This window comes from Lonchura striata, chromosome 6, assembly GCF_050655825.1.
Source record: "Lonchura striata isolate lonStrDom1 chromosome 6, ASM5065582v1, whole genome shotgun sequence".
Taxonomy (NCBI): domain Eukaryota; kingdom Metazoa; phylum Chordata; class Aves; order Passeriformes; family Estrildidae; genus Lonchura; species Lonchura striata.
In genome coordinates this window covers 5,657,128-5,680,883 of record NC_140708.1, presented here as the reverse complement: position 1 = coordinate 5,680,883, position 23,756 = coordinate 5,657,128, and the positions used below count along the sequence as shown (strand labels likewise).

General features: G+C 50.0%; 1 protein-coding gene across 5 annotated transcripts; it reads right to left on the bottom strand.

The window, feature by feature from the left end:
• Positions 1 to 301: 301 nt before the first annotated feature.
• Positions 302 to 23,695, bottom strand: ASAH2 (N-acylsphingosine amidohydrolase 2). Of its 5 annotated transcripts, XM_021537056.3 has the most exons (20): positions 17,222 to 23,695; positions 15,668 to 15,756; positions 14,881 to 15,030; positions 13,756 to 13,932; positions 12,961 to 13,088; positions 12,490 to 12,567; positions 11,870 to 11,990; positions 11,058 to 11,183; positions 10,678 to 10,764; positions 9,078 to 9,182; positions 8,896 to 8,977; positions 8,485 to 8,600; positions 7,374 to 7,468; positions 6,481 to 6,520; positions 5,600 to 5,695; positions 5,058 to 5,153; positions 4,346 to 4,495; positions 3,575 to 3,634; positions 2,622 to 2,710; positions 302 to 1,781 (listed from the first exon to the last, which is right to left on the bottom strand). In XM_021537056.3, the coding sequence occupies exons 1-20, from the start codon at positions 17,346 to 17,348 to the stop codon at positions 1,592 to 1,594; spliced, it is 2,202 nt and encodes a 733-aa protein (XP_021392731.3). In that variant the 5' UTR covers positions 17,349 to 23,695; the 3' UTR covers positions 302 to 1,591. The 5 variants fall into 5 exon arrangements, with proteins under 5 accessions (XP_021392731.3, XP_085440102.1, XP_085440099.1 ...); XM_085583976.1 differs by lacking the exon at positions 17,222 to 23,695 and having other exon boundaries at positions 15,668 to 15,948; XM_085583973.1 differs by lacking the exons at positions 15,668 to 15,756; positions 17,222 to 23,695 and having other exon boundaries at positions 13,756 to 15,018.
• Positions 23,696 to 23,756: the final 61 nt, after the last annotated feature.

The following is a 23,756-nucleotide window of genomic DNA, read 5'->3' as shown; positions in this document are numbered from 1 at the left end:
AAAGCGTGTAGGGAAGCAGGGAAGGGTTGCTGGTCACTGCCTGCCAACAGCCATGATGCTGCTACAGAGCAAATAAAAGCAAGGGCTTCTCTCCCAGAGAATTTTCTACACGCAAAATATGATTAAAATCTCCCAAAAATGTCCCCTAAATTCTGCCCACTGGTAACAGCCAAATAAACACGAGGTGTTTCACAAGGAGACCTGCTTTGGGGCACAAGGGACTTGCCAGATATCCTAATTCTGGTTTTCAACACTCCCTCGTCCCCTCTGTTTCCTAGGAACTCTCTTTTGGGGTCAGATGTTCGTGGTTTAGAAGGTAAATCTTTTAATGTACAATCTAGCTTGGCTTGCTTAAACACGTTCTAAACATGTCCTGCTGAAAAAACCCCGTTGTTAGTGGGGTGGCTGGGGGGGTTATTAGGACAGGACATCAGGAGCATCCCCAGGGATTTGATTCCCAGTGATGTTCTTTCAAAGCTCTCTCTTTTACCTGACTCAGTATTGCAACTGCTTTGAGCTCCTCTGGATGGGGATCTCTGAGGCTGATTGCAGCTGGTTGGAAATGAATAATTCATCCTCTCCTACTGATTTTAAAGAGAGGCAAAATTATCTGATTGATGATTCTCTGAAGAATTAAGGAGATTGCATACAAAATTGGTACACATTATTGGAGCTTATTAAACATTTACAGTTGTTTAGCTGTCAGGCCCTACAAGAATCCTAAATCCAGACCTGAAATATGTTTTCTTCTCCCTGTGGCCTCTGATTCTTCCACTTATAGATGGCAGAGGAGATTTAGGGACTGTAGAGCTGTCCCATGGTAGCGCTGGTGGGAGGCAGCTCAAGAGGGACCTGCCACCAGCACTGGGTCAGGGTGGTCATGGCTTTGTCCAGGCAGCTCTGAAACCCTCCTGGGAAGATCTTCTACATTCCTGTGGTGAATTCCATTCTTTGTGGTGAAACCCTTTCACCTAACAGGTTTGTGCACTGTCCTTGTACCCTGCAATGGTAGCAATCCAAGCTGTGCTTGGATGAACTCTTGTGTGGGTTGGAGAGGGAACACAAACCCTTACGGTGACCCACCTGTAGGTAACTCTGGGTGGCCCTTCATCCAGCCAGAGCCTGCTGGCCTTGGGTCCTTCATGATGCTCCAGCAAAGCAGGCTGGGGTCTGTTCAGGGCTGCCTCACCCACAGCTTTAACTCATAAATTCAATTCTTACTGATTTCCATCTAATTGCCTCCAGGAGAGCCTATTCACCATCAATAGGCACAGGTTTAATGACTAAAGAGGAATTTACATCATTATTACAGTAAGAATCAGCTGAAACCTGGTCTGGCCAGGATAGAAACCACTTGAGTGACGACACATGAGGAGACTCGCCTGCAGGAAAAAGCCAAAACTTCCCAGGAAGTTGAGCTTTGCACACCAAATGTTGACCAGCAGCACCCAAGGGGCAGCAGTGACATCCAGAGCCACAAAAAAACCCTCCCAGAACATCATGGAATCATCTGGAGTTGGAGAGGAGCCACACAAACCATCCAAGTCCAGCCACCAAATTTCCTGCCCCTTGCTGTAGGGAATGGGGTCACCTATGGAGCTGTGATGTGAAAAGCTGAGGAGGAGCCCTCAAAGGGGACGGTGATGACACGAAGGAAGGACAATCTTTTCTTGTAGTGCCCGAAGTAGCGGAGCCGGTACACGCCGGGCTCCGCGCCGGCCGCGATGTGCCACTCGATGCTCACGTTGCTCTGGCCACGGGATCCTTTGCTCCAGTAAAACCTGGGAAACAGGCCCAAAACTGCAGTCAGCAAGGAAATCCCCGTTTCCTTGAAGCTCACTACGTGCCACGAGATGAAGACACTCCAAGGAAGTGTATTTTAAGTCCTCCTTGTGCAGGGAGCAGAGCTAAACACAGAGGGTAAATATTCATTTGAATCACTAAGTCTGTCATGTTTAAGCTCAGGACTTCTGGCACCCATTTCCACATCAAAAGCCCATTTTCTTTTACAGAATCCTTTCTCTTCAACCCCCAAAACTCTACAGAGAATGCTCAGCCTCAAAACCCCATATATCACTTGGACACAAGAGATTGTTCAGCTGGTTCTGAGGGAGCCCTTCTTGGGGAAATGAAGATTCACCTACTGAAAGGTGTCACCAGCCTTGCTGCTTTGTGGATATTTTTCCTGAAGGCTGATATCTCCACCCTTCACTTTTCATTCTTCCAAACTTTTAAAAAATTGTTGTCTGTTTATGCTACACACCTGGCCAGTTTTCCCTGTGAGTCTGTCCTGTTTTCTCTTTGGCATCCTGTTTATCCCCACGGTGTGCCAGAGGGACGGATATAGGCTAGGAGCAAGCTGGAGCACAAATCTTCTGTAATTCCTGCCCTTCTCTCCTCCCTTTCCCAAATTTGCAAGCCTCCATTCTAGATTCTGGAGGCAAGGGGAAAACAGTTGTGCCAAATTAACCCCACCAAATATGAGCTGATCCTCCTCTGGAGAGCATCACCTGCAGTGCCAAGACTGACCTGCAGCTGGGAGCTCTGGAATGAAGCCCTTAGGTGAGACTGGAATGACTCCCTGGATTCTGTGAGACGGGGAAATTGCTCAGGGAACCCACCTGGTGTCCCAGGAGGCATCGTTCAGCACCACACGCCAGCTGCTGGAAATGTTGGAGTATCTCTCCACCGTCAGGAAGTTGTGCTCAGTCTGGAATAAAACCACCAAAGGTAGGCAGACACTGAGGGACAGGCACGTCCCCACCTTCCGTGGCACTTCAAACTGGACAGGGACTCTGCTTCCTCATGTTTTACCATCTAATGTGGGAATTACTGGCAAAAGTGTTCTGTTTTACTGCCAAAGCACAAATTTAAGCTGATAAATGATGTGAAAAACTTATCTGTAGGAAGAGAATGGTCACAATGTCTACACAAGGTGAGGGATGGAATGAATTAAGTGCTTTTCTAATTTCCTTTGTTTTGTTAAAATAAAGCAGCAGGGTGGTAGGATGGAAATTAGAGACCAAGTTTGCCCTGGATACCAGCCTGGTCTAACACATACAGCTTTAATAATATAAAGAGATCATAAACAACCCAAATTCACATTGTTGCCCAAAAAGCTTTCTAGTGGTGTGAATTCCCAAAGCACACATCTTCCCCTGGTCTCCTAGCAAAGAAAAAAAATGCTATCCAAATATCCATTAATCCCAAACACCCCAATTCCAGCATCATTCCATCAATCCCAAACACCCCAAACTCCAGCATCATGCCATCAATCCCAAACACCCCAAACTCCAGCATCATTCCATCAATCCCAAACTCCAGCATCATTCCATCAATCACAAACACCCCAAACTCCAGCATCATTCCATCAATCCCAAACTCCAGCATCATTCCATCAATTCCAAACTCCAGCATCATTCCATCAATTCCAAACACCCCAATTCCAGCATCATTCCATCAATCCCAAACACCCCAATTCCAGCATCATTCCATCAATCCCAAACACCCCAATTCCAGCATCATTCCATCAATCCCAAACACCCCAATTCCAGCATCATTCCATCACACTTACCGCATTCTCTGCAGAGTTCCTGGGGTTTGCACCCACAAAAGTCACTTTAGCAACTTCTCTCTGGGGGAGAAATTGAGATTTGTATTAAAGGCTGAGCAGCACATTAAAAGCATCCTTTGAAGAGGCTATTTGATGTATTCAGGGGGTGGGCTGGTTTTGTGGTGTTTTCTTGTGCTTGGTTCATTGTTGCTGTTGTTTTAAATTATTTATAATTTCACTTGTTGCAGCAGCAGTGGGCAATCTGTGCTTTGAACTGCTTCTCTGGGCCTTGCAATTCCACTTGTCCTGCTTGCTGGGTAAACTCCACCACTGCCCATAAAAAAGGGAGGAAATAAGGGACATTTTTCAGAATCCCTCCCTGCCTTACTGCAGGGAGTAAGGAGAGAGCAATGAGGTGAAAGCTCTTGCTCTGAACATCTTATCTAAATGCTGAGCATTGAAAACAGAACAATTTCTGACATTTTGATTTAATCTGATTGCTGCTTGTAAAAAAATCACTGTAAAATATTTACCTACTTAAGCAACTGCTATTTTGTTTTGAAGCAGAAGGGGAAATCTGCTTTGTGCTGAGTGAAGGGCTTTTATTTCCCCCTTTATCCACCCATTTTATTCCCATTCAGTACATGGAATGGAAATGCTCTGTCCCTTCTCAGCCGTGCCCACCAGAGAGACGAGACCTGTTTGGTCTGAGGGCACCTCAACTCACAGCCTTGTGGGGTGAGAATTTAAAGGTTTCTCCAGCAGGTTTTAGGGACTCCCTGAAGCTCTCACCTCTCGATACTCTTGCCTCACTTCTTCCAGCACATCCCCAAAGGTTTTGTTGGCCGGCGCGCTCTCGGCGCCGAGAGAAGGCAGCAGGGTCACGCTGGTTACGTTGAAAAGTGGGGGCTCTGGACCAGGGGACAGCTCCTGAGTGGCATTCTGGCAGAGGGAAAATGTGCTTGTCACACAACCACATGATTCCCTGAGGAAGCACAGCTCTGCCTCCCAGCCTCTGCTCGCACGGATTGTAGGGATAATTAAAGTGACGTGAAACCACAGCAGAGGATCTCCAGCCGTGCTCTGCCTGCAGGAGCAATCCCTGCAGGACACTGCTCTGTTGCTGGGGTCTCCTAAATCCAGAACATCCCAGGATATTCCTGCCCATTGCTCCTGCCCATTCACATGGTCACAGCAATAATGGGCGCCACCAGGTACACCGAAAACACAGATTTTTTTTTTCTTTTTGGTAGAAAAGCAGCAACTTCAGGCTATGCTGAAGGTTTAGAAGTACTGATTGCCTACACTTTGACCTGCAACACCCCCAGAATTTCTCAACGGGTGCCAGAGCCCCATAACAGGAATTATTTTCATACCATTTCTCAAGGTGGGTTCTGAAGAGAGAGGGCAGCAATTGGGTGGCCTTGGTGAGCAACAGCCACCATCACTGACTTAAGATTTAGATGTCCCCAGCAGGCTGTGGCATGTAGGAAATGCTGCTTACCAGAGCAATAGCCTTGGCCAGGCCCCTGTACAGCTGGATGTAAGCAGAAAGGGTGTGTGGCCCATAAATAGTCGAGGCAGCCTCGTATCGTTGAGCCTGGAAAGGAAAATTTGGGAGAGGAGGGTTGGGAGGGCTCCTGGGTGGTTTGCACATCCCATCCCAGCCAGCTCAAGATCAGCAGTGGGCTATTTATTCCCTTTCTGATAAGGAGACAGCCCCAACAATTGGCCAAAGTATTTCTATTGCAATTTCAGGTTACTCCTCATTCTCCAACCTGCTGCAAACAGGGAGGGCCTGTTTGCTCTTGCAGTTAGCACAGCTTTTACCCTCTTTTAAAGGCTTATGATGCAACTTGCCTCCTCCTCCAATTTTTTGGGGTGGGATTCTTCCAACCCCAGTTCTTCCAACCTTGCCTCCCAGTTCTCCCTGATTGTTTTTGTGGCAAAGGAGAAGAACTCTAAACACACACCATTTCACATGAATTATTAGCCCTTGATGCCAAAAAGCTGAACTCAGATTCAATCCCCAGTTTTAACATTTACCTGGTATTCCTCATAGGTGGTGATGTAGTGGGTGTAGACATTGCACAGACCTGCAATCACAACGTTCATCCCTGGTGTCCCATGGGAATCAAATTCCTAAGGAGGGAAATAAAAGCCTTACCTTGAAACAACTGCTTAATGCACAACTATACTGTTGTTATTATTGTCATTGTTATTATTATATCAATATTGTTATAGTTGTTATGGTAGTTGGCATTGTTATTGTTGTTATTATAATTATTATTAACTATGACAGAATACAAAGTTATGGGAGGAAGGGGGCTGGATGCCCAGGAATGCAAACCTACAAGTGCAATTTGCCTTTTTTAAGGTCTCATATTCATTCCCCAGTGAAAAAACAGACAAATGACCTCACATTCCCATAAATCTAGGGGGTTTTTGGAAGCTGATGTCTGTATAGTCTTTAAAAAAAATCAGGGATATAAGTATAAGAAGGCCCAGGGAATTGTGGAGACAGCATCTGGGATTGGGTTTTATTTAGGCTGCAACCAGGATGTGTCAATCAAAAGGAAAAACTACTTTTGTCCTTTTTTTTTTTTTTCTGCACTTGTTCTCATGTTGCAGAATCCTGGTAGGGATTAAGGAGCTGAACTCCTCCATCCCAGAGCCAAACCCCTGCTGGCATCAGTTGTGCCTGGATCCCTGTGGAATTGGCTTAAAGGACTGAAACCCAAGCAGTTGGTGTTTTGGGGAGGATATTCATTTCTCCTGCCTGTCAGGAAGCAGATGGAAAATCTGTCTGAAGAAAATGGGAGAAGGAAACATCTGTGGGACACGAGCCCCATGAGCCCAGCTGGGAGGAGGCTCAAGAAAAGAGAAGTTCCAGATGTGCTGTGCTCAGGGGAACCTCAGCAACTCACACTTTTAACAGCCTCCCGCAGCCTGCGTCCAGACATGGTCCTGGGGCATGGAGGGAACAAAGTCAGGCTCCAGAATCAGGGAATCCCAGAATCTTTTAGGTAGGAAAATCCCTGCCAGCCCACGGAGTCCCAGCTGTGCCCAGTGCCCACCTTGTCCCCAGCCCAGAGCTCTGAGTGCCACCTCCAGCCCTTCCTGGGACACCTCCAGGGATGGGCACCCCAACGCTCCCTGGGCAGCCCTGCCAAGGCCTGAGCAGCCTTTCCATGGAGAAATTCCTGCTGCTGTCCCAGCTGAGCCTCCCCTGGCCCAGCTTGAGGCCGTTTCCCCTTGTCCTGTCCCTGTTCCCTGGCAGCAGAGCCCGACCCTCCCTGGAGTTCTGGAGAGCAGGGATCTAAAGCAGGAATTGCTGGCTGGACTTGCAGCACCCACCAGAAATTCCCACAGCAGCTCCAGCACTGCCCAACATCCCTGAAAAGCCTCTGTGCTCCAGTTCAACCAAAACACCTCAAAACATTTCACACCCATCACCACAACCAGGGAGGGGCTGGAGGCACCCCAGGGCAGGGTAGAAATAAAGGTACCAGAGATAAATCATTATGCTATTTAAATTTGCATCACTGCACCACCAACAGTCAGTGCAATTCATCATTGTGGCGTTTCTGGTGCCAAAAACAGAATCAGAGTTAGCAAATTCCTTTGGTTTCCTTGAAACTGCATTTTGTTACAACCAGAATGATTCAAGAAGCCTGTGTGCATCTCAGTCGTTCTCAGGGTGAGTTTGGGGAGAATTTTGAGGCTACCCTCCCCCTTTCTACCTGCAGGCAGAAGTGTTCCAGGAGGTTTGAGGGAAATCTGGCTGCAGTAAATGCAGCAGGACCCAAGGAATACACACGTGAACTCCCCGGGCACAGCAAGGATTGCCAAGGACCCGATGGCAGCGATCTGCACATCCACGATGTCTGGGTGCCAGGGGTGGGGCCAAGTCATCTGAGGGGCAGGAAAAAGTTCATAGAAATACTCTGGTTTAGTAGCAAAAAACAAAACAAACAAAACAATCTGAGGTGTTTTCCTTCCTACAGTCATCAACCAGGCAGATGGATTTATTTTGTGAATTTACTGGTAAATTAAATTTATTTGTGGAACACGTGAGAGGGTGCTTTACCTTCATATGATGGATCATAAGGCAGAAGTAAATACTATAGGTAAGACCAAAAAAAAAATCCCTAAATAAGGTTGCCAAGAGGAGCAGTTTTAGGCAAAGTGGGTAAAAAAAGGTCAGGGTAGCACTTAAAAACCCCTCACCTGCATGGAAGAAGGATAGAATTGGGATTGATGAGGAGATGAAAAATCCTACTCCTGTGAGCCAAAAAAGGGGTTTTTTTGTGAGGAGCAATTTGCTGGGGGCAAAACATGAATGACAAAAGCTTGTGAAGCACATCAGAAGCAGGAGGCCCGCCAGAGCATCCCTAAAATGTGCTAAAGCTGTAAGAATAAAGTGTAATTTACTCTCAGCAACACCATCCTGCATGGAGGAGGAGGCTGGGAGGAGCTGGGGCCTCTTTTGGGGAGAGCTGAGGTGAGGAGCTGATTGAACACGAAGTGACAGCAGGGAAGCTTTTAACGAGGCTGGTGAAAGGAATAACAATGAATTTCCTTATGCAGAAGTGATCTGAAGAACCCTGGACATGATCCCTCTGCACGGCAGCGTTTGCTCAGTGCCAATGGGAGCATCAGGTGGGAAAATGGGCAGCGATTTCCAGTCAGAGTTGTAAAGCAGGATTTGGGGAAAGCTCAGAAAACACCAAGCCATGCCCTGAGCATGGGCTGGCATCGATGGAGCAGCAGCTCTGCAGAGCCCACGCAGCCCCTGCTCCCTCCTTGTTCTTCCCCAGACATCACAGACATTGCCTGGAGCTCCCTGACAAGCCCAGGAGGGATTGGGATCTGTGATCCCAGCCCAGCGACCCCTGCACTCCCCAGGGCACACACAGGTGTGTCCTTACCTCTCCCGTGTTGAAGAGGATGGGCTTGGGCTTGTGGCAGGCTTTGGTTTCGTTCGATGGCTCTCCCAGCAGCTGGTCCCGGATTTGATCCCAAAATGGGTCCCCTTCTACTGAGCCTTAAGGGGGAAACCTCTTTAAAATCTGTTCCTACACCCCCTGCTCGCAGGTAATGAGGAGAAACGAGCAGAACAGTCACAAAACAGCTCTTCCTTCTCCCTAATCTCCATCCCATCCCTTGCTCTCCTTCCTCCAGGGCATGGCCGTATCTTTTTCCCACATGGACACAGACAAATCTGTGAGGGAGTTTCCTCCACCTCCCCAAAAACCACCCCTTCGGATGCTGAGAAGTGACACTCCAGGGCTTTCAGTCCATCTGGGGGATGCCCCCATTGGGATCTGCCCAAAGATTACCTTGGGTGAAGTTGAAAGCCCCCACTCCGTCAATAGTCCCCGCAGCAAAGCTGTGCCCCAGGGCTGGCTTACAGGTTTTAACCTAAAGCAGGAGGGGAGAAGAAAAGGAAAAAGAGACAAAGCCCACGTTCCCCCGTGGTGGCGGGTGCTGCTGCAGGAACGCGGCGTCTCCCCGCTCTCACCGTGTGCGTGGCGTTGAGCTCCACGGACACGCTGCTCATGTTCACCCACTGGTGGGCTGAGCTCAGGGCTCCCGTCACCTCCTGGGAGGCTTTTTCATACAGCTCCTAAGGGACACATGAGGGGGAAAATAAATTCCTGTGGGACAAGCAGTCAGGAAGAGCCGTACGGATCATTTCCTCATTCCACCTTCCTGGGGCCTCTTCCAGGCGTAAATCTGAAATTCCCAAGTCCCTTTGTTTCTGTCACACTGAGCCCTGCAAGCTGTCCCTGTCTCTTTTACAGCTGAAACATGCCTCTATTTCAGCAGGGTGGCAACTCCCTTCCCCTGTTGGCCGCCTCTTGGCATTCCTCACATCTTAGGCCCAGCAGGAAAATGTTTTCTGTGAGGAAGAAGCGTTCTGCTCCACTCATGGCTCAGAGTGCTGCATGTATCTGCTGCACCCCGGACAGCTGCAGGTATTTCCTGCACACACTCAGCCCCTCAGGGAATGGTTTTCCAGCCCCACGTTGGTCCATGGGGAAGGTTGCCAGAAGTTATACAGGTTTCATGACATTCCCAGAAGGAGCTGAGGGCACAGCCTTGGAAGGCCAGGAGTCTGGGGTGTTAAAGGCAGCAGCAGGGTTTTTCCCCTGTGTTTGATGCACACACCAGCACTCTTGGACTGGGGACAGAGGCACAACCAGCCTGGAGTGACTTCAGGGCACAGCCTCTGCAGAAACAGAGCAAAAGCCACCACCAAGCTTCCTGGTCCCCCTCCTCTGCTGGACACGCTCCAGTTCCTACAAGCTCCTGTTCCTGAAATGCCACCGAAAGCTCTCCTTGCACTCACTGCTCTCACATCACACAGGAGGGGAACCAGCAAATTCAGTCCAGGGTGGCTTCAGAGCCCACAGGTGACAAAAGGGAACCCTTAGGGCTGAGGAAACGCAGGGTCAAGCAGAGCAAGGGGAGCATCCTCTGTGGGGGTTTCAGCAACACTTTTTACCTCACACTTGTGTCAGTTTGGGAATGTGATGCCAAACTGGCCCACGAGTGGTGTGTGGTGGTGTCTCTGAGCTCTCCCAGGAGGATTTTTCCCATCATGATGTCTTTGAGATGAATGGATGAGGGATCCTCATCATAGCCCAGTGAGGAACATTGAGATCAAAACCCCAAACCAGCATTTTCAAATGACAACACCTGCAAGGATGCATCTAAATAAAAGTATGTGTTATCCAGTCTAAATTCAGGTTTCTAATCAGATGTGTTCTACCTGAGGAAATTTTTCACCACCATTAAGATTTCCTACGCTGTCCTAAGCCTAACAAATTCCAGGCTTTGAGGTCCTCTTGATTCCAGTAGACAGAGACATCACCAGCTGTTTGCAAAGCTCATTTACCCCTTAAAAACAAGATCAAGGAACTTCAGAGTAATTTGAATCTACAAAAATTCACCAAAGGAGACACAAGATATACAGAATATGGAATATAGGAGACAGAAGATAGAATATAGAATATCCAGGGGGAAGGGATCCACAAGGCTCACCAAGTTGTTGAAATGAGCATGAATTCCTGTCTTAGCAGCACTCACACACACTCAGAAAGCAGAATATCCCTTACCTTTGCTTTCAAGTAGATATTTTGCCCTATAATCCTGGTGCTCTCAAACATATCGTTCCCAGGCCCCTTGGCCATGCACATGGCTGCCTGTTGGGAAATTTATTTGGTGATCAGTGACTGTGGAGAGCAGCTGGCACTGCCAGCTGGGAACTGAGGGCTTCTTGCAGGCCACATCACATTTAGCCAGGGGGTTGCCACACTCAAGTTAAATTTGGGGTGACCAACCCAAAAATCGGGTGCGCGAGGAACAGAGCGCGGTCAATCCCTGGAAGTGGCATCCGGGGCAGTGCAAAAAGGCGATTTTTAACTTCCAGTGCCCTCCCCGTGCAGGGGGGTGAAGCACAGGGCCCTGCAGAGGGGGACGGGTGGGTCACACTCACCCCTCCGACGGGACAGGAGCTCTGGGGGTTGTCACAGGACTCGCCCGTGTTGGCGCAGAAGGGACCCCGCGTGTTGGGGGACACGTCTCCCAGGTTGGAGGAGGCAAAGGCGGCCACGAAGGAGCCCTGCCGAGGCCAGGGGAGCGCTGCAGCGCCGTGCAGGGAAAGCTGCAAAGCCCACCCGCAGCTCTCCCTGCGGCTGCTGTGCCAAGCAGGGCTCTGGTTCATTCCCAAACTCACTGGCAGCTCTGGAATGGGGGTTTGGGCACATCCCAAGGGGTAGGGCAGGAAGAGCAGGGCAGAATTGGATGCATGTGCTGCCATTGCAGGGAAAAGAGACAACTTCACACCATCTTGGTGTGCAGACAGTGTTTCCTCCTCCCCCTCTTCCACCTCAGCTCTCCCCAGCTCCTCATGTTGCTGATCAGATGTTTATGGGTCATTGGAGCACCTTGAGCAGGATTTTTTTCCCTTCCAGGTGTTCACCACGACTGATTTACAAGGTGAGAACTATTGGAACTGGCTGCAGGGACACTTCCCCAGGTTGTTCAAGGTTGAACGCTTCCAGGGATGAGGCAACCACAACCTCCCCAGATTTTAATCAAAATAAATGTGAGTTATTCCTCAAGTCTGAATAACTGCCACCAATTACCAGTTTGGAATGTCAAGAGTACACCTTTCAATTTCCCTTCTGAAAAAGGAAATAAATCAAAGCATTCACCTCAATCCTTGTGTTCCTGTGTTTGCCCTGCTGTCCCAGCTCACCCTCCCCGTCCCAGCCCTGTTTCCCCGATTCCTTTGGGTGCTCCCACCTCTCCAGGGAGCATTCCCTTGTTCTTCTCCTGCTCAAACAGGTAGGAGGCGTAGCCCACATTGTCACTGTTCACCAGGTGGTTGGAGTTGTTCATGCTCACCGGGTGCACAGCAAACCAGCTGAGAAGAGGTCAAAAATGAAATAAAAATGAAATTAAAATGAAATAAAAAAGTGAAAATGCTCTGTTCACTCTGTGCAGGGGCAATTGACCTGTTCAATCCTATTGGATTTCAATCCTATTTAATTTTCCTATTCCCAGTTTGGGGGAATTTTCCTTGGGAGAATACACACAGAGGCTCATGGTGCTTAGGGATGGATTAACAAAAGCAGAGTATTCCTATCCTGTCCCTTTCTAACCAAGGGGGCTCATGGCTGAACAATCCAGACCTTGAGGCCTGACAAGAGTTTGTCACTGCCATTGTCAGGGCCACCAAGAGCTCCTTCAGACCTGAACTGACTCTTGCAGTAACCTGGAGAATTACATTTTGCAGATATTTCAATATTCAAAGGATCGAGGAGGAGTCAGTGATGCAAAAATCTGGGAAAAAAGGAACATCTTCATTCCTACAAAAAATAATGAGGGTTTGGAGAAAAACCTGCTGCTCTGGTGGTCAGTACCTGATAAGGCCTAGCTCGTGTCCATCTTCATCTACCATCTTCAGCAGCACCATTTCCTTATCCGTGTTGGATGAATACCTGGATGGGAGCAAAGCAGGGAAATCCCGTCAGAGTCAGGACTGTGCTCTGGTCCTCTGGCAGGTGAAATCCCCACTAGGCTGAACAAGGATGTGAAAAGGTCATTCCAGGTACCACCAGCACACAGCAAGGCCTTAGAGAAGCACCTGGAACCAGCTGGGAAGGCGAGGGAGGAGCTGTGGCTGTCACTGTCCTCGGGCACTGCTCCTCCAAGGAATGGAGGTAACCCAGATTCCTGCACCGAGGACAACACTTTAATGCCCTCTGACTCTATTTGTCAAATAAAGCACAAGGTCACATCCCTGACCGATTCCTCATGCTTAGGGAGGGCACCTACAGCTTCCAAGCCCTTTCCTAGCAGTTATTTCTTTCTCGTGCCTGGGGAGGTTTTACCTGTTCCGCTCGGACTCCGGGTTCGCGAGGTAGGAGAAGGGGCTGCGGTTGATCTGGCTGTTTTCTACCGTGCCTCTGTTTATAAAGAGCCTTCCTCTCTTCATGTTCTCGTGGGCAATATCTATGCTCTGCAAAGCAGCAAGACAGGGCCATCAGTCTGTAAGGCACGTGGGAAGTTATCTGGAAAAACTCTTTCCTTCCCTCCCTGTCCATCCCCAACCCTTTCTTGGAATTTGGGGGTGCTTGTTTGTGGGTCTCAGATTCAGTCAAAGGAAGAAACTGAGAGTTTTTAGCCAGGCAAAAGCCTGGGAAAGAACTGGAGAAGAATGTAAATAATTCTTTATCTCTCTTGTTTTTCACATTGTTTATAGTTAAGTTCTATCACTGTGCATCAAGCACTCTGCACCAATGCTGTGGTTGTTTTCACTTCAGGACCAATGGAGTTGGTCCTCACAAAGCTCTGTATAAAAGAGCAGTGTATTTTAAATAAATAGGAGTTTTACTCTCACAGCCTTCTGATCTGGTCAGAGTCTCTTCATTCCCGTCCTGCCTTGACAGCGACACTTGTTTGTTTGGGATGTTTTTTCCTAAACTCATCTAAAATTCTCCAAAATTACGACAACATTTTTGAACTACCAACGGCTGTCTCTGAAGAAAGGGTTCAAAGCTCCTGCTTTTTGAGCTGCAAACAAGCAAGCCCACCTCAAAGCGGGCTGTGCCACGTGGAGGTGCCACCCCAAACACCACAGCCAGAGCCGCGCTGGGCACCAGCACGCCGAGCTAGGCGACACCGACCTTCACAATGCCATTCACGATGGAGCTGAGGGCTGGCTGCACGAGCCCCTTGCTGGTGATCCAGAACAGGGTGTACTGGAAGTACCCCCCAGGCCCCGAGTGCGTGTGGGTCCCGCTGAGGATGACGTTGTCCTGCCGGTACAGCTCCCCGTACTTGCTCCGCAGCTGCTTCAGCACCTGAGGGCGAGGAGGTGCTCCTAAAAACCCCAACCAGCCATCCCCCTCCTCACTCTTCTCCTGCTGCCTGGCACAACAACAAGGTCGTAGCTGTTGGCTTGGCAGGAGGCTCAAAATAGGAATATCTGGTAAAAGACCTTTATATCCAACCTGAAGCACATCCCAGATCATCCCAGAAGGATCCACAGTTCACCAGCACCTCCCTATCATTTTCACCTCTTTGTAATGAAGGGATGGGACTATTTTTGGGCTAAGAACCATTTATTTCTCAGATAAACATCAGTCTCAGAGGCTGTGAGATTTTAGAGGAGCAAGCACTCGGCCATAGCTCAAAGCAGTCACAAGTTCTTCATTACAAGGCAATACAGAACTTTCTCACCCAATGGATAGATGCCACAAGGTTTATTTTGCTTTTCTAAGCCATCTTCTTTATTTTACTGTGGATATTTTTGCCCAATAGGCTTCTGTCACACTTATACACATCTGCTTCTGTTATAACTTCTAAACTCTCAGTTTATTCCACACAGCCACACCCCTACACTCTAAACCCTTCACCATCTTATCAATGCAGTTTCTCACTTACTTAAGGCATATTCTTACTTACAACTATAGAAACATAAGTTTATGGGTTTTCTGCTTAATGTCTGTGTGCTGTATTTTTACATCAATCCAAGCTTCTCCCAAGGCTGCAGATCAAACCTTTCTGTGTCTGTGGAAGTTTCTGTTTTTCCAATTCCCACACCTCCCTCCCTCCTGCGCTGCACTAGGGGCACCAGGATAATGTATTTGTGATTCCAATGACCTCCTGGTGATTCTCCCGCTAAGAGAAGAACGAGCAAAGTCCAGCCTCATTTGCTGAGGGGCCCAAAGCTCTTCTCCAGCACAGACACAGCATCACCCCGAGGAAATGCCAAAGGATTCTCCAGCCCCTCCTTCACAGCCCCATACCTCCAGCCTGACTCTCTGGGACACCATCCCGATGTCGGCGCTGACGAACACGACGCGTTTGGAGCCCTCGGGCTCTGCCACGATGAAGGCTCGGCTGTAGAGGCGTGAGAGGAGCCCCCCACCCACCTGGTCGGGGTTGGCATATCCCATCTGCAAGAGAGGAGCTCCATCAGAAACACGGAGCCGTTTATCCCTCGACTTTTCCTGAGTAGATTTGCCTGGGGGTCACTCAACAACTCCGAGCTCCCGTTCTGTCTTGCCCCACATTCCATAGAATGGCTGGACTTGGAAGGGGCCTTAAAGCCCATCTCCTTCCAACCCCCCTTCCACCAGCCCACAGTGCTCCAAACCTCAAGGGAATTTCAACTTATGTTTGAAGGCGACACTTCTCCAAAATTACGACAACATCGTAATTTTTCTGGGGACCCCCAGCTCCCCATCTCCCCCAGGTGACGTGGCTGTGCCCAGAACTGCAGAAGCAAGGAGCTTTTTGGTGCAGAAAAGGCTGCAAAGACCTCAGCTTAAGTGCTAAGGGCTCGGCAGATCTCTCGGAATGCCTCCCTGCCTGTGGAAATGTGAGGAAGGTGGAAAGTTCCCACAGAGCATCCTCCTTCCCAAGACCAGGAGTCCTCCAGCTTCTTCCCAGTGCCATTTTGTGCCAAATGAGTCTAAAGAAAGTGACATTTGGCAAGGCAGAGGCTCTAAACGAGAAATCCTGCAAAAAAATACTCACAAAGGATGAAAAATCAGCATTTCACCACCCCCATGAGGAATTCCCCCCACTCACCAGAGGGACCTGTGCCACAGGCCCCGTGCAGTCAGCTCTGCCAACACCCACCAAGTACTTTGCCTCCTCTGCAATGTTGTTGGTGCAGCCTGTAACAACAAATGGCAGATCAGTGGGCACGTGAGTGAGCAGAATTGGGGACAAAAGAGGCCAAAGGGCTCTGGCTGAGTGCTCTGAGGGGATTTCCAGCGGGATCTCAATGTGCTGAGGCTGTGAAGGCCTCTGTGGTGACAAAGGGTGGAGCAGGCATGAAGAACCAGCCAGGAAGCTCTGCAGAGGGGCCACTGGACTGTGTCAGATGGGTGGTGATGCACAGCGAGGGGGAAGCAGCCCAGCATTCCCAGTTAAACCCAGCCCAGCATTCCCAGTTAAACCCAGCCCAGCATTCCCAGTTAAACCCTCCAAGCCCACCAGCTCCATGCAGGAACCAGGTCCAAGTGCTGTTTGACACAATTCAGCTCAGCAGCAGTAAGAAAAAAGGGATGGTGTGTCAGGAGCTAATGGGAAAGGACTAGGGGAGAGAGAAGGACATGTCCAACACATCCTGTGTCCAGTGCTGCCTTGGTCTTCCCCCAAAAAATCACAGCAGAGCCAGCCGAAGCTCAGAGAAGGGAAAAACAGCTCTGAGCAGTGATTTCCAGACAAATGGTGAGGGAAAGGTCTCTCTCACCCCAACCACCAGGAAGGTGCAGAATTCCTTCCAGGATGGGCAAACCCATGGAAGAAAAGCCATGGGTGGCTATCAAACCATAATCAATCAGAAAGGTTATCTGCATCTCAGGAAATCCCAGAGCCACAGATCACTGCAGGCTGAGATAACACCGTGGGAAAATATGAAATATTTCTGTGTGCTTGCTCTGTTCCCACAGCCCTCCCCAGGCAGCTGCTTTGGGATCAGGGGACGCTCCATCTTCCCAGCCTGGCCTTTCCTGGGCTGTCACTTGGAACACAGGAGAAGGGAAACACTCACACTGGCCACAGACTGATGCCATTTCTGCATTTAAAATGACACCAGCCAACTGGGCCACCCTTTTGGGACTACCTTCCTCTTCCTCCTCCTCCCCCAAGAGCTCCGATACAGAGGAGAAGCACTTGTGCAAAACTCGGGCATGTTACAGCCTAAAAACATGAAGTTTTGAGTCTCAGGTGTGAACTCCATCCAATCTGAGACCAAAATCTGGAAGCTGGAAGGCCCCACTGGTGAGATGTTGAGTCCAGCTCCTGACACCCTCATGCCTGTGCCCGGGGATGGGGTTGGAGGCATCAGTGGGCTGTGATGGGGCTGTGAAACCCCTTGGTCAAATCCTGGGAGTGAGAGGCTCTCAGCAGGCACAGAGAGAGAAGGGAGGATGGAAGGAAGGGATCCCATCCCTGGGGCTGTGCATCCACAGCCAGAGAGCTGCTGCTGTGGCTGGGTGAAGGGACCACGTGCAGAGGTGGTGGTGACAGCTCAGGAGTGACCTGAGACCTCCACCTGTCCCCCTCCGATTTAAATCCTGGCCTGGGCACCCCCTGGAGCAGAGGGCTCGGAGGGGCTGGGATAGCCCCACTTGCCATTGGTGTTTTTGGTGAGGAAGTGCAGGACCAGGAGCACCACGGTGAGGGAGATCATCAGCACCAGGCACGCGATCAGGATCATCTCCAGCCGGGAGCAGGAGCACTTGGATCTCTTTCCAGGCATGCTGGGGCCACTGTGGGAGCAGAAAGGAGCCCGTGGGACATCCCAGGGAGGGGCACATCCCACCCAGAGCTCATATCCCACCTTCAGGGAGCCTCTTGTGTCCCCCAACCTGGTGTCAGAGACAGCAGCAGCACAGAGGGGGATGAGAAGTGGAGATTTCTATTTCAGCTTATGACAAAAATGTGTCTCCTGCTGGCAGCCATCACTTCCTGACACCAGGCCTGACAGGACAGGGAGAGCATCCAAATTCCCCACCCCGTGTCTCCCAAGACACTTTGCTCACCCTTCTGATGAGATCTGGCAATAAACCCCACAATATTCCACCAGATCCTGTGTTCTCTGAGCGGCTGTAGGAGATGCTGAAGCTCAGAGCACAGCAGAAGATAATACTGTTAACATAATAAACATCATTTTAGGAATCTCAGCTTCAAGGTCCCTCCCAACACACACCAGTCTGTGATTATTCTGTGGTTAGAGAGGGAAGAATGAAGCAGAGAATCTGATTTTCCTGGCAGTGACATTTGCCAGCTCTGGTGAAGCTCCTGCCTGCAGGCCATTCCTCACAGGGAATGTGCCCTGGGAACAATGAGCCCGCAGGAAACACCAGCTGGAATGAGCACTTCTGCTCCTGAAAAGGCTGCAGTGAGACATGACATCAGCAGAGAGCCAAGTGGTCACTCAGACCTGCTCCAGGTGACCTCTCTTATCAGCTTCTTCTGCTACAGCACTCCTGGCTGAATTTCACAGAGCAAACATTGTAGTGACAACAAATCTAAAGTTACAGGTTTCCTGCCTGCCCTCTTTGTTGCCTGAGCGTGGCATTGGCTGCCAGGCACCCTGAGCTGTCCAGAACTATCCCAACCCCAGCCTGAAGCTCCTCAGCATCACACACACCCCCACTCCTCAGCAGCCCACTGATTAAACTGCCCCAAAAATGCTGAAGCCACGAGCCCCGAGCCTACCTGAGCTCTCAGCCGACCCAGCAGCTCCCAGCTGGAAAGTTCACTTGGAAAGTTCTTGCTGAGTAACCCCATGAGTCAAGCGTGGCACAAGATAAGGAGAAACCAATCAATAATTTGAATCCCACGGGGAGGCGATGGGAGGTTTTTCCCCGTGTGTTTCTGTTAAGCTGCAGACAGCATCTCCCTCTCCCAAAATAACCCTTCCAGCAGTGCACTGCTCGGCTCTGCAGCTTGAGGAATTTGGGAATATTGTTTTCCTCCTCTGCCTCATCACAACTTGGGCCAGCCTGTGGAATGGTGGCTGGATGTGACTCCTGATCCTCCTGGAAGTTCAGTGCTCAGGGTTTCCACGCTCTACTAGAAGAACTTGGAAACACGATTGTATTTTAAGTGCAAAACTATTTCTATTAATGCATTTCTATTTAACAAAAACTTTATTTGTTAAAACCCACTTTTTTCCCCCACCTGTTTCAAGTCCCAGCTAGGCCTGGATAAATTCTCCAGCTGCTCAAATCGCTTTATCCAAAGGCTTTTGGCACTTGGCTGTCGGAATCTGTGCTATTGATGATCCTGAGATTGTAGAAAGTCTCTGTCTCTCAGCCCCATTGCCAAAGAAGCCATAATTGGTCTGTGCTGGTTTCCAGGTTGTTTATTCTGTTTATCTCTCACATGTTCTGCTGCCCTGCCCAGCTCTGTCCTGCAGGGCAGCGTGTGGGGCTCTGCCCTCAGTGGGATGTGACAAACATTAAATACCAGAAACTCCCTGGGCTGGATTTACAAGAACGTGCCAATATCTGTCACCTACGTTGGACAGTGTGTCCCCAGCCTGAACCAACAGAAAAATGCCAACACCACAGTGAGACATGGAGGGCATGAAGAAGGAGAAAAAGGACAAGGCACACCCAATTTCCTCCATCTTGTCCCCTTTGAACCCCTAATCTAGAATCCTAAAATTTGACTTTTGCACCCGTGCCACACTTAATTATTACTTATATCAAACACTCAGAGCTTGTAATTCATCCTGTAAGATGGAAAACTCTTTTCCATGGGCAGAGATCACAGCCAGTGTCTCTGGGGGCTCTGTCCAGGGGGGCCCCAGACCTGCCAGGGCACAGAGGGAAGCCCTGGATTCCCACACTTGGTCTCTCCCCAAAGCAACAGGACCCATCTCACCCTGAGATGTTGGTGCAGTGGGGAGGGAAGTTCCAACCAGCCCTCTCTCCCTCCACCATTGTGGTGGGGATTAAAAGCTGGGAGCACCTCTGGCATTTTGCCTCCCCTCTCAGGGAAGGGAAAGGAGTTCCCATCACCTTTCCTACAGTGCATCCCTGATCCAATGGTTAACATTCCTGGCTGTGGCTGCGTCAGCGCCTCAAGGTCACGTTCAGCGCTGCCCTTTGGCTCCGGTGTTTTTTGGACTGGCTGCTAGGGAGAAACAAGATTTCCTGATACCTTATCTCCTGGCTGGGATTCCCAAGGAACCTGCAGGCCCTGGAGGCAGCCCTGTGGGCTGGCAGATCTCCCTGGACACCGCTGTGCTCCTGGGAATGTTCGGGTCCCAAAATGTGTCCCAAAACCTCAGGGTGAGCTTGGCAAAACCATGGAGCAGCTGCTGTGCTGGCACAAGGATGAGCCAGGAACAGGCTGGGCAGGGGCAGGAGCTCTTCCTGCAGGTGATATACATTTGCTGGAGCATCAGGAAAAGCTGATTAGAGATTGAGTTTTAAGGAATTGTTCTTGTGATGGAGAGTCCTGCCAGCCCCACCCCACAAAATGCAAACAGCTGAGGAAAAGTGGCTCTGTAAGCACCTGTGCCTGGGGGTGGAGGAGGGGAAGGAAGACAGGTGACAGCTCAAAACATGCCCTGGGAATATTTCAAATTGTTTTCCTGTGGAGGTTCTGGGGACTCCCAGCTCCCCATCTCCCCCAGGTGATGGGACTGTGCCCAGAACTGCAGAAGCAAGGAGCTTTTTGGTGCAGAAAAGGCTGCAAAGACCTCAGCTTAAGTGCTAAGGGCTCGGCAGATCTCTCGGAATGCCTCCCTGCCTGTGGAAATGTGAGGAAGGTGGAAAGTTCCCACAGAGCATCCTCCTTCCCAAGACCAGGAGCCTCCAGCTTCTTCCCAGTGCCATTTTGTGCCAAATGAGTCTAAAGAAAGTGATGTTTTCTTTACAATCTTCATCCTCCTGAAACAAGGTTCTTTCCCATCGCTGCTGCCACAGGAGTGCACTCTGTGACCTCCCCAGGGGCTGCAAAAACAGCACAGGGATTTCAGCCTCAGCAGAAGGGTCCAAACCCACCTGGGATTCATGGATCCCCTGAAGGAATCAGGCAGAGCTGACAGAAGGGAAACCACTCAGCACAGGTGGCCAAATATGCATTTCTTCCCTCAGTGAACCTCCAAATCATTAAGAAACAGGATTCAAACTACCTCTATGGAGGAATAATAAATTAATTAAGAAAATTTGTTTTGCAATATAAACCCATAAAGCATTTACTTCCCTTTCCTCTCCTCATTTTCAGTTCCTCATCCCTCCCAAGCAAGACCAGATCATTTTAGAGAGGTGACCTTTTCCTACAGCACATAAATTTCACTGTAAAACCAGGAGAGCTCCCTTTCTGTAAACCACCCAAGCTGGGACTGGGTAAAACTAAAGTTAACTGGGTAAAACTAAACTCTTCTCTTCAAAATGCTCAGGCCACAATCTTCTCTGTAAACCTTCCGAAACAAAACCTCTTCTGATGGGCAATGAAGAGATTGAAAATAACTTTAAATTTTTTTTTATTTTTTTATTTAAATTAAAAGGCCTGGAAGAATTCCTGAAACTGGCTGCATCAAGCCTTTTGGCCCCCTTGTTCTAGGGGCCAAAAATCCCTTTTTTTGCTGAGAAGGCAATGTGGATCAGCTGTAATGATGGGCAACTCCCCAGTGCCAGGGCCTCACTCATCCCTGCAGGACAGAAACCTTGATTGCAGCTTGTTTGCTACACCCTGGCCAGGTCCTGGGCAGAAAATGGGAACAACCATCACCTCAGCATGAGCAGGTGGCTGGTGCAAAACCTGAGATCCTGGGTGTGAGGGCTCTCAGAGCTCTCACAGCCCCCACAACCTTCACAGCAATTAAGAGGCCTCTTACATAATGTTTATTTAACAGAAAATGGCCAAAGTCCTTTTGCTGGGGCTCAGGGTGGCAGGAGATAAAAGTGTTCAGGGTGGCAGGAGATAAAAGTGTTTGCACAGAGCTGACAGCAAGAACCCTGCCAGGCTTTGGCAAGGGCACACCAGGGCTGATTTACATGAAAATCCAACACCACGTGGATTTTCCTCCCTGGTCAAAACACACACCCCGACTCCAAGCAGCAGCTGGAAGTGGGAGCACTTCTTTGTGGTGGTAAAAGGTGATTTTCCTGCTGGAAAGCACACACATAGAGAGTTTAGGAAGGGCAGGCTGAAGGGAAAGGTAGCAGAATTGGAGCAATTGCAGTTTCTGAACTCAAAATCCTGCACTTCACTGAGTGACAGCTGAACTGAAGGGATACCTAACAAATGCAATTAAAATGTTCTGGGGTGCCTCACCTTTCCTTCCCCACCCTCCCTTGCCTTGCCTCAAGAGCAAGAACTCTCCTGCCCTCCTGGAAAATCATGGTGACTTTTTGCTGCTGTTAATTTATGGCCAGACCTGTGAACACCCCAAATTTCCCCAGGTGATGTGCCTTAAATATATCCAGGGCTTAAAGCCTCGCCACAAATAGAGAATATTTTGCTATTCCTCATCAGAAGGTGCAGCAGCAGCCCCAGGGACAGGGCACTTCCCTGGGATGTGGGAGAGCCCAGGGAAGCATCACCCCCTGGAAGAGCCAAGCAGCACGTGCCAAGGGAAAAAGCTCTGGCACAAAACTGGGAAAACCTCAAAAACAGCAATGCAGACTTGGCAGATCCAAATACAGTCCCACTAGGTTTTTTTTTTTTGGGGGGGGGAATGGTCATAATATGAATAAGATGGGCTACTCTGTGTCCACCCATAGCAGCAGGGGCTGAGCTGCTGCTGCTGCTGCTGCTGCTGCAAGCCAAATTATGGGAGCCCTGTCTGCTCCCAAAACCTTGCAACACCTGCTCCTTCCATCATCTTGGAATCATAGAGTATCCTGATCTGGGAGAGACCCCCAGGGACCCATCAAAATCCAGCTCCTGCTCCTGTAGAGTGCCTGGGAGTGGTGTCCAAACATTTATTTATTTAAACAAAGGGTGCCGTGCCCAAATCCTGGTGCTCACTGTCATTCCCTACCCAACCTGCAGCACACAGGGACAGCCAGGGGCAGGAGAGGCATTGAGGGGGTGCAAAAGGAAACCACAGATCCTTCTGGCAAATATTTGTGGCCAACAGCTGATGAGCTGGATGGGAGAAGTTGCCAAAACAGGAGCTTCTCTTCGGGCAGCGCTCTGATCCGCCGGCACCAGGAGAGAATGAGCACTGAGCTGTGTCCAGAGGAGAAGCAGGAGGGGGAAGCTGATGGGATTGCTCCTTCCAGAGCACAGGAAAGCAAAGGGATCACTGGCCTTCCTCCTCCAACACCTCCCACCCCTGTATTTATGGGTGTAAAACCTGCCCCATTGCTAAAGGCTGTTCTCAGATGGATCTCAGCACCATCAGTGCCCACGCTCCTGGCAGAGATCCTGTTCTGCCCAGCTCTTTCCCCACCCTCCCACCCTGAACCACCCTTTTCCAACCTTTTCTGGTGCAGATCCCTCTTCCCAATTTCATCCTCCTGGCACCTGCACTGCCCTGTCCAGGTTTGTCCCTCTACACCCAAACCTGGCTCTGCCTGTCCTCTAAAGACACCCTCAGCACTCAGCTGGAGACCACAGAGGATGGTTCCACTGGAGATCCACGAGTTCTGCAGGACTGGGGCAGCACAAGGCCGGATTCCAGCTTTTACAGCCTGGTAGTTTGCTGTGCTCACCTCCCTGATGGGCACCAAGCAAAGAGGAGCAGCAGGAGCTGGCAGGGAGAGGCAGCACTGCACCAGTGCCCAGGGCAAGGGAATCACTTGGGTGGTGGCTCAGCCTCTAACTGGGACAAGATTGGGTCCCTGGAAGTCACCCAAGGATCCCAGCCCAGCAACACAAAGCTCACAGGCCAAGTGATGCCAGAGGAGCCCCAGCAGCCCTGGCTGCATTCTCCAGAAAGCAGAGACTCAGGGATGGCTGTAGATGGAGCTTTGGGGGGAACACGGTGGGAAATGTGGGATTCTGCCCATCAGCACCGTGCCCTGACCCCGAGCCACGTCCCATCCCACCCAGGCACAGCGGCTCCCCGGGAAGGAGGAGCACAAGGCAGCACAAGCTCCACAGCCTGGGCTGAGCCAACGCACAGCAGTTCTGTCCCAAATCCACCCCTGGGCCCCTCCTCCAGAGGGGACATCGCCCACCTTGCCAGGCTCCCTTC